At 40.9% G+C, this 10,087-nt stretch overlaps 1 protein-coding gene across 1 annotated transcript; it reads right to left on the reverse strand.

The window, feature by feature from the left end:
* Nucleotides 1-1,123: 1,123 nt before the first annotated feature.
* LOC123665057 (exosome complex component CSL4) lies at nt 1,124-9,990 on the reverse strand. Its single transcript, XM_045599409.1, has 3 exons — nt 9,580-9,990; nt 9,079-9,327; nt 1,124-1,397 (listed from the first exon to the last, which is right to left on the reverse strand). The coding sequence occupies exons 1-3, from the start codon at nt 9,745-9,747 to the stop codon at nt 1,149-1,151; spliced, it is 666 nt and encodes a 221-aa protein (XP_045455365.1). The 5' UTR covers nt 9,748-9,990; the 3' UTR covers nt 1,124-1,148.
* Between the last annotated feature and the right edge of the window lie 97 nt (nt 9,991-10,087).

Here is a 10,087-nt window from a genome sequence, read left to right on the forward strand (position 1 = left end):
ATTTAATTTAATGCAATTTTATTATAAAACTATGTATATTAAAATTAAGCTCGCAATATTATATTATAAATAAATCAGAATCTCAAATATGTCTCTCTCCTCCTTTGCCTTTGCCGTTTTTATCGATAACTATCTACAAACAAACCGGTAACAACACTATCGCTCGGCGACAGTGGCTTCTCGGAACTCGGAAATAGACTCTGATCAGTCGCTCGACCGATCCGCATATTGTATGAGGACGACCGACCTGTGTTGGTACACAAATCTAATATTATTTGTAGATAATATTTGTAATTTTTAAGTTTAAAAGAAGTATACAGTAATAATGTGATTAAAAAATTATTTACATATGAAAGGTAACGCCGTCTTTTAGTTAATTTGACTTGGCAGATCTTTTTTTGTAGCAAAAAACAGAAAAATTCAGCATTTTTTTGAAGGACGTTGATTCAATCGCGCTACTATATTATTTAAGTCTAGTGATCAGTGCGGCTGCATCTAGTTTTATTGTATGCGTAGGACCATTTGAACTTATACCTTGACAGAGGGGAACGCCTGTACATGGCTACTCCCCTCCGTGTTGCTCTATGGATGTTTCACATCAAAAACGTGAAACTCTAATTATTTGTCAATATTTTTCATTTACAGATTTTATATATTTATTTATTATGATAATTAAAACGGCTTACACCAGTTACATTAATTACTAAGAGAAATATAAAACATAATCATAACACACAGCAATCTGATAATTATAAAACAGATAGAACTGAAAGAAAAAAAAAAGAAAATTGAAAAAGAAAAATCCAACAGTTAACACAACAACTATACACCTCGCTCATAAAACTTTATGCATACAGATAGTATTTTCGACCATTCATCCGCAAACAGATTACACTCGGGGTATGCATCCAGAAGAGCGTTGAGCGTGGTGAGAATGCGTGGAATAGGCGATATCTCTGGTGGTCGGAGGTATGGTAAACAGTTTATGCTTACGGAACTAAATGTAGTTATATGGGATAGCGAATCGATACAGCCCGTCACTCAGGTCAGGGGGCAGGGGTCAATTTGTACCATTTAAAAATAGTATTTTTATTAAAATTTTATAAGAAAAAAAAAAAAACGGTTTTTACGAAATTCATTTATTATTATTATTTTAAACCATTTTCTTTTGTGTCGCCCTTGTTATCAATTGGAAGCAATGTTTGATTTATATTTTCTGGAATTACCCTCGCAACCTTTCTTGGTTCTTTTATTAAAGTTTTTGGACATTGCATTTCAGACCAGCTAATAGGCAGCATACTGACTCCTTGCGGTGAACCTTCTGCTGTGGCTATGACAACACCAAGCTCATTCTCAGCAGTTGAAAGATGATACCAGTGGATTTCTGTCATAGGAAGCTGAACAAAACTTTAAGGAAACTAATTGATTTTTAAAACATTTTTTTTTGAATATCATATCAAAAATTGACCGCTCCAGCGGGATTCGAACCCGCGTCTCCGACTGACCGTGTCGGCGCTCTAGCCAATTAAGCTATGGAACGATGTACCCGCCAGAGCGAAATTCTTGATATGATGATTTTTATATGATATTCAAAAAAAAAAAAATGTTTAGAATCCCTAATGTGTGGGTAACACAAAAATAAAATCGTACATATTAAGAATAGCATGGTGTCGTCTCCTGTCAAAGATTTTCATTGTAATATGAAACTTTGAATAGTTACGGGTCTCTGTAAAGAACTCACTATAGACGGCGCCACGGTTCGCTTAAACCGAAAATAAAAATCATCATATCAAGAATTTCGCTCTGGCGGGTACATTGTTCCATAGCTTAATTGGCTAGAGCGCCGACACGGTCAGTCGGAGACGCGGGTTCGAATCCCGCTGGAGCGGTAAATTTTTGATATGATATTTAAAAAAAAAAATGTTTAGAATCCCTAATGTGTGGGTAACACAAAAATAAAATCGTACATATTAATTGATTTTTTTCATGTTATAAAAAAGCTTTTTTTGCTATAAACAACATTCTGATATAAAGGTGCGCGTGTCGTTATTGGCGCCTAAACACCGGCGGTTGCGGGTTTAGTTTGCACTCGGGGTGGATAATTTGTATTTTTGTGAAGCAGTGTGTATTTTTTGTGAAAAATGTGAAGGGTCTCCACCCTTATTAAGTTCCTATTATTTTCCTACATAGAGAAAAAGGTATATAACCAATAATAGGATAATATTTTTATATTATTTACTTGGCAAAATGGAAAACTGGAGAGTGGAGAGAAGCCTTACAACTTCAGATCACAATGCTATCACCTTTGCATTGTGCTTAGAAAAACCTTTGGAACCCTTAAGGCCTATCTCAACGCGCATATACAATACAAGGAAGGCAAACTGGTCGGACTTCTCTGCACACTTCATGACCGCATTGGCTGAGCACAGCATTACATTAGATAGAATTTCGAGTCTCTCGACGTCAGAGGAATTAGAGGAGATGTTGAACACCTATACATCTGCCATTCAGGATTCTTGCATAAGAGCGATTCCAAAAAAAAGAAAGAGTGGAAAGGTGTAAACAAACCGCCTTGGTGGTCGGCTGAACTGGAGCAATTGAAAAAGGACGTTCTGAGGAAGAAACGTCGAATACGAAATGCTGCACCCACTAGGAGGCAATTCACAGTCGAAGAGTATATACGGGCTCGAGAAATATACCAAAATAGTGCGAACGAAGCGGCCACACAAAACTGGAAAGAGTTTTGCACAACTCAAAACCGCGAGAGCGTTTGGGATGGAATTTACAGAATCATTAGAAGGACCTCGGGGAGGCAGGACGATATGCTATTAAGAGACGCAAATGGTGAGACACTATCGCCGGAGCAGTCGGCTAACCTCCTGGCAGAGTCGTTTTATCCTGATGATTCTGTGAAAGCCGAAACCGAACAACATAAAGCGATTAGAGCGATTACGGAAGGCATAGCTCCTGCGGAGATTCAAGACCTTTCAGATGATGACCCCCCCTTTACAATACCAGAATTGGAAAAGATTCTTACGAATCTCAGTCCTAAAAAAGCTCCGGGCCCAGATGGGTTTACATCGGACATCTGCACCGCGGCCATTAACTGCGACAGGGAATTATTCTTGGCATTAGCAAATAGATGTCTATCATTGTCATATTTTCCCAAACAGTGGAAGGTCGCCCACGTGCGCATTCTCCGCAAGCCAGGAAAGGAAGACTACACCCACCCAAAATCATATAGACCAATAGGCCTACTGTCAATCTTAGGAAAAATAGTAGAAAAGCTCCTCGTGGGTAGACTTCAGTGGCGCTTCTTTCCAACTCTTCACCCAAGCCAGTATGGATTTGTGCCGCAGCGTGGAACTGAGGACGCGCTCTACGACTTGGTTGAACATATACGAGCGGAAATAAAGTCGAAAAAGATAGTTCTTCTAATCTCGCTTGATATAGAGGGCGCATTCGACAACGCATGGTGGCCAGCCCTTAAGAAACGGATGATAGAAAAACAATGCCCCAGAAACTTATATGCCCTAGTAGTGTCCTACTTAACGGACAGGAAGATCAGAATCAACTATGCGAGAGCGACAAGTGAAAAGAGTACATCGAAGGGCTGCGTCCAAGGATCAGTTGGTGGACCAACCTTCTGGAACCTAATCCTGGACCCGCTACTCCAAAAAATGGCAATGTCAGGGATTTATTGTCAAGCATTTGCAGATGACGTGGTCCTTGTGTTCTCTCACCACCAGACTAGCGTATTGCAATCCCAAGCTGATACGATCCTTGCTGCCGTTCATGATTGGGGCACCCTTAATAAGTTGAGCTTCGCACCGCACAAGACCAAAGCGATGCTACTTACAAGAAAGCTCAAATATGACCTCCCCACAATTCATATGGCTGGCACTCGGCTGGGCTTTGTAAACGAAATCAAATTGCTGGGCTTGGTCATAGACTCTAAATTGACCTTTAACGCGCATGTGTCTGCTATATGTAAAAAAGCCGCAGATATATATAAACAACTAGCACGTGCGGTGAGGGTTACGTGGGGTTTGAATGGTGAGATAGTGAGGACCATATATGTGGCGGTAATAGAGCCTATAGTTCTCTATGCAGCAAGCGCATGGTCTCCGGCAGCCGAAAAACTGATGACTATAAGACAGTTGGGCTCGCTTCAGAGAGGTTTCGCTATAAAGTTATGCAAAGCGTACAGAACTGTATCTCTGGCATCGGCCTTGGTCCTCTCGGGTCTATTACCCCTTGATCTTCGAGTCCAGGAGGCTGCTACCCTATTTAAAATCAAAAAAGGGCACTGCGTGGACTTCGTTCCACCAGGAAAAGAATTGGAGCGCAGGGTGGGATATTTACAAAATCCCCACCCATCTCTACTCATAACAACCGAGTATGAGTGCTTGGAGAGCCTAGATCACCAAACTCTTAAAGATCACCGAATAATCGGTCCCCTTATATTCACAGACGGCAGCAAGATAGAGGGAAGAGTCGGAGCTGCCCTAACATGGTGGGAGGGGGATAGGGAGTCCGGGTATTCTACGTTTCAACTTGAGCCCCACAATACTGTTTTTCAGTCAGAAATGTATGCACTCTACAGAGCGGTAATTATGGCAAAGCGGTCAAATTGGACCTCGATCAGCATCCTAAGCGACTCAAGATCCTCGCTCGACCTATTAAGAAGCCCATCAGTGACCCACCACCTCGCTCTCGATATGAAAAAGTGCATACGTGATATGCAAGAGGACGGCAGAATTGTGAGGTTTTTCTGGCTCAGAGCCCACGCAGGAACGCCGGGCAATGAGCGAGCGGACAAACTAGCTAAGAAGGCAGCACTAATGAATAAGTTGGCCCCCGACTACGATCAAGTCCCAATATCGTACGTTAGGAGGCGTATACGTGAGGAGACGGTGAGGAGATGGCAGCGGCGCTATGAGTCGTCTGTGGCTGGTTCGGTCACGAAGGTGTTTTTACCGTGCGTAAAAACCGCCAGGACTATAATCAAGAATATGACACTAACACCAGTCGATGTCCAAATTCTAACCGGTCACGGGGGCTTCTCGGCGTACCTGCATCGCTTCGGCCTTAAAAGTAGTCCCTCATGTGTGTGCGACTCGGAGTGCGAGGAAACGGTGATCCATATTCTTTTAGAATGTTCACGGTTTAGCCAAAGGAGACTGGAGTTGGAAACCCAGCTACAGATAAAACTAGACCAAATTTCTCTAAACACTATCTTGGAGAAAGAGACTACAAGATCGCCTTTTCTCAAATTCGCGAGAACGGTCGCTCAAATGGCTGCCAGAGCAAATGGTTCGGTCGCTGCACTGTCTGCCGTCCATACAACACAGCCCACATTACAGAATGCAGCAGTTGCACAATCCAGCATTCCAAAAAATCCAATTGCGAGGTCACTGCAGGCTGTCCCTAAACTGCTGCGGAGACTTCTTGGGAGGGCAAAAACACCGACAACGTCTCAACACACCACCCTATACGCCACGTTTGAAGAGCTAATTAGAGAAAGAGGAGAACGTGGCGACCCAAGTATAAGGACGCGGGGTGTAGCCCTTTTCATGAGTGACACCGCAGAAAAAATAGGTATCAGTTTCTGTCGCTCGGAGAGTTCGGATCGAGTGACGGTGTCGCCGGGACTCGCCCTGCTCTTAAAAGGGAGTACCGCAAAAACGAGCATTAAGCGTGACAAGATTGATGCTCTGGACTTGCGGATGGTGAGTGGCTCGGACTATCGATGCGTACAGCTGCAAGAAAAGGTTATCGTACTGTTCGAATGGGGCGAGGAGACCCCATTCGCGCGGGCATGCACAATACTCTCAAAACTCTGCGGAGAAGGCCAAGACAGTGGCCCGCGAAAAATTAGTGTGGATGCCATGAGGACCGGCTTCTTTAAAGGGGACATAACAAATTACTATGGATGTCTAATAGCATCAGAAAGGCACGAAATCATAGTATATGAAGACAGGGGGGAAGATCTGAATTTCCTGAAAGCAGAAATTAAGCCATCGTCCCCAGTTGAGGGGCCGGTTCTCAGTGAGCCACCACTGAGTGAATCCGAACGCCTACAACTGAAAATAGCAGCACAGAGATCACACACCACTTCCATGACCAATAACAGTGAGCGGACTTCCGATACCCGCTTGGTGGCACTGCAGAATTCCATCCACAGATTGGTCTCTCCAATAAAGACGACGTTTAATTCGTCTCGCCGCGCGCCTCGACCTTCAACATCGACGGACCGACAGGCTATGGCTCTAAGGGAGTTTCTGAGGGCTGACCATCTAGGAAAACCGGTTAAGCCGAAAACTCACCGAACTAGGGCCGATAAGGGACAAGTAACCCCGCCCAGGCTAAGACCGGCATCGAACCCGCTAGACCATGCTGTAAACGCAATGGTTGAATTCCTAGCCATAGTAAAAGCCAATCGAGAAGTCAACTTGGCCACATGCAAAAAGATCTTGGAGGCCCATCAGCGAGGCAGCGAAGGTCTGCTAATGGTGCTGCTCGATGAGGCAGAGGCAGCCATATATAATAACGACACGTCCCAGGTTATCAAAGGACACATGTCAGGAAAATATATGGCAGCCTATAGCGGCACGGGTGGTTTTGTGGGCACGGCCGAGGCTGCGGGGCGGGAAAACACGTCACCAAAATTTTTAACACCTCCGAGGGACCCGGTTTTGGTGGTTGCCAAGTGCACGAGAGTAATGCTGGATGACAGGATGCTTGAGATGGCAAAATCCATTTCAGTTGATCTTGATGTCGACGCGGGCCTCGTGGGCTGGCAATTGCCAAAGCTGGAGTGGATAAACGGGGTACCTGGGTGCGGAAAAACGACACACATAGTTAGGAACTTCGATGAGAATGTGGAAATAGTAGTTACCACGACGGTCGAAGCTGCCAAAGATCTTAAAGAGAAACTAGCCCGCCGCTTTGGTGACAAAATCAGGTCTAGGGTACGTACTATGGCCTCCATTTTAACAAATGGATTCAAAAGGGGCACGAAATGTAACCGTTTAACGGTGGACGAAGCCCTTATGAACCATTTTGGAGCTATAGTAATGGCGGCTCGGCTTTCGGGGGCAAGCGAAGTTGTTCTCATCGGAGATGTCAACCAGTTGCCTTATATAGACAGAGAAAATCTGTTCGAAATAAGGTACTGTAGACCTTACCTGACAATCAACATCTCACGTGAGTTGTCCTGCACATACCGGAGTCCCATGGACGTTGTATATGCCATCTGCGAGGTATATATAAACATGTACTCGGCAAATCCCACCATCCACTCCCTCAGAATGAATGGATACACTGGCGCGCCAATACCAAAACTTCAAAAGGCCACCCTATACTTGGTCTATACGCAGGAAGAGAAAAAATTCCTGATGGACCAGGGATACGGTGCTGGAGAGGGATCGCGCGTCATGACCATTCATGAAGCACAAGGGCAAACCTACAGCGAGGTCATCATCGTCCAGACAAAGACCGAGAGGCTACAAATCCACGATAGTGTGCCTCATGCGGTAGTAGCGTTAACAAGACACACTAACACCTGTGTCTACTACACTGACGACGGTGATGACGCAATCGGCAGGTTCGTTAGCCGAGCGCTGGGTGCCTCGACAAAAACAATCTTGGAGCACAACCTGAAAAGAACCATCCACAAGCGGGATATGTCGTTGGCAAGGGCTCTGCTCAAGATGCTGGGATCAGGCGTGGCTCATGATATAGTAATAAGAAAGTAGATATATAAATATATAAATTCTTATATCCTTTTGGTTTATCAAATAGTTACAAATAGCAGTTATTTTGCATGTTGATATATTTATTTTAATTTTAGTTAAGCTAAGTTTGATTATTAATATTATCTCAACTTTACACTTTATTAAATTATGAAATTTAAGTAAATAACAGAAATAGATAACTTATACATAGATAAACAAATAATAACTATATAAAAAAATAATATATATATAAGAAAAAAAAAAAAAAAAAAAAAAAAAAAACCTTACTAACAGTAACATAGGTTAAGTGTACATTGTAAGTAGAACATAAGTGTACATATATGGTAACTAGGAAATAAGTGTACATATATGATAACTAGGCAAATAAGTGTAAATATAGACATAGATAAGAAAGATAATAATGTTAGAAATTAGAAAGCAATTATGTGTATACTTCTGCATAAACAGCATTTAGTAAGGAAAAAAAAAAAAAAAAAAAAAAAAAAAAAAAAAAAAAAAAAAAAAAAAAAAAACCGTCGGCGTCGGACCACGTCCTAGTTTTACTAGGCAGTCACAGGACTGTCGATCTGTAGTATAATAAGTAGAAAAATCGCCTGTAGTATTATAATGCATGCATGATAAACAAAGGCACGGGCATTTTGAGCCCGTGGATCAAAATTTATAAATAAAAAAAAAAAAAAAAAAAAAAATAGGATAATATATAGACAAAATTAAATTAAATCAAGAAAACTTTTAGGTTTTGTTGGTTATTTAAAATATAATTGTTTACAATTTTAAATACATGCAGAAATTTTGCTCCTCCACAATGGATTGACAGATGTATTCCCTATTATAAGTAGCAATCGCTATCAGTTGTCTCTCATAATAACCGAAACAGAAAGCTTAACTTGGTCTATGAGGCACAGTGAGATGACATACAAAAACAGATAAACAGGCTAAGACTAGACTACAAATAAATAAATGACTAAATAAACACCTCGCATTTAGCATCCCCGAGTAATATTTTCTTCTATCCTGGGGGTCCGGTAACACACATTACACAAGCCCAATCATCCAGACCATGACAAACATCTATATGACATCTATGAATACAATAACTATGTCCGCAAAAGCCAGTATTGTGCCAAGACATTGCCAAGCAATAAAACAAATATCCATCTCGAAGAGGAAACAAACCTGTCACTGTCGGTGTTGAGGCATTTACATACACCTTTACACATGAGCAGTTCCTTAGTTTAGATCAGTAAACTTTATATTATTATTTCATCATACTTCAACTGTGAAAATCTAAGAATTATATAGGTAAATAAAAGGATACAACTCGTGCTAATATAACATCACCGGGTCTGAAACACTTATATGGATCTATTCTGTCTTTATCTGTAAACTTTATGTCTTCTTTCTTCAATATACCTTTATAAGGCCTGACAAGAACAGATGGCCCGACACACAATATAACACATTGTACTAGTCTAGAGTTTACTATGGTTACTTTAGCTGTTACAATATCACCTGTCATGGGCAGTACACTGGGTGTTCTTGAACTTATTACAGATACTTTCGTTGCCTAAAAAACAAAGATATTACATAATTGTTTACTTCAAAAAGAAATTATTTGATGTCATGAAATATAATAATTCCATATTTAAAAAACTTTTGTTACTTTTTAGCATATGTTCTTGAACTTATTACAGATACTTTTGTTGCCTAAAAAACAAAGATATTACATAATTGTTTACTTCAAGAAGAATTTATTTAATGTCCGAAATATAATAGTTCCATGTTTAAAAAACTTTTGTTACTTTTTAGCATACGTTACCTTTGTACTCTCATCTTGTTCCATTTTAAGAATACCCGCTAATGATGCGTAAATATAACCTTTCAATTCGTAAGTGCCCGGACCACAGATGTGTTCTTTGTCCGATGTACTTAATCGCATTCCTGGTATACATATCTTTCCTATATCTTTAATTTTTTCTGAGTTCATTTTTTTGTTTACAGGTTTTATAGGTTATGTTTACGAAGCACAAAAGTTCATAAAGATATTTAATGATAATACAATGATAATACACTGCTTTAGTAGAAGTTACTGTTGAAAAATTACTGGGCAACTTTATTTCGCATTCGTGTCTCGAATTTCACTTTTTAACAACTCGATTCAATGTTGATTTGTTGGTTTAATTAACATTGGTAAGACTTTCTTTCAACCTATGCTGTCAAACAAGTTGTTGACAACTCATGGATGAAGCATACTTCATCCTAGTTGACAACTTGATGCTAATGACTTTGACGGTACGTGTAAAAATTTACCACAGTTTTAACCAGAA

The sequence above is a fragment of the Melitaea cinxia genome, chromosome 23 (assembly GCF_905220565.1).
Source record: "Melitaea cinxia chromosome 23, ilMelCinx1.1, whole genome shotgun sequence".
Classification (NCBI taxonomy): Eukaryota; Metazoa; Arthropoda; class Insecta; order Lepidoptera; family Nymphalidae; genus Melitaea; species Melitaea cinxia.

Excerpts from the sequence above, each read along its gene's own strand:
- LOC123665057 (XM_045599409.1), bottom strand. The coding sequence starts at position 9,747 with ATGAACTCAGAAAAAATTAAAGATATAGGAAAGATATGTATACCAGGA. Across the intron at positions 9,328-9,579 it reads AACAAGATGAGAGTACAAAG|GCAACGAAAGTATCTGTAAT; the intron begins GTAACGTATGCT and ends TTTGTTTTTTAG. Across the intron at positions 1,398-9,078 it reads ATGTTATATTAGCACGAGTT|CTTCCTATGACAGAAATCCA; the intron begins GTATCCTTTTAT and ends AGTTTTGTTCAG.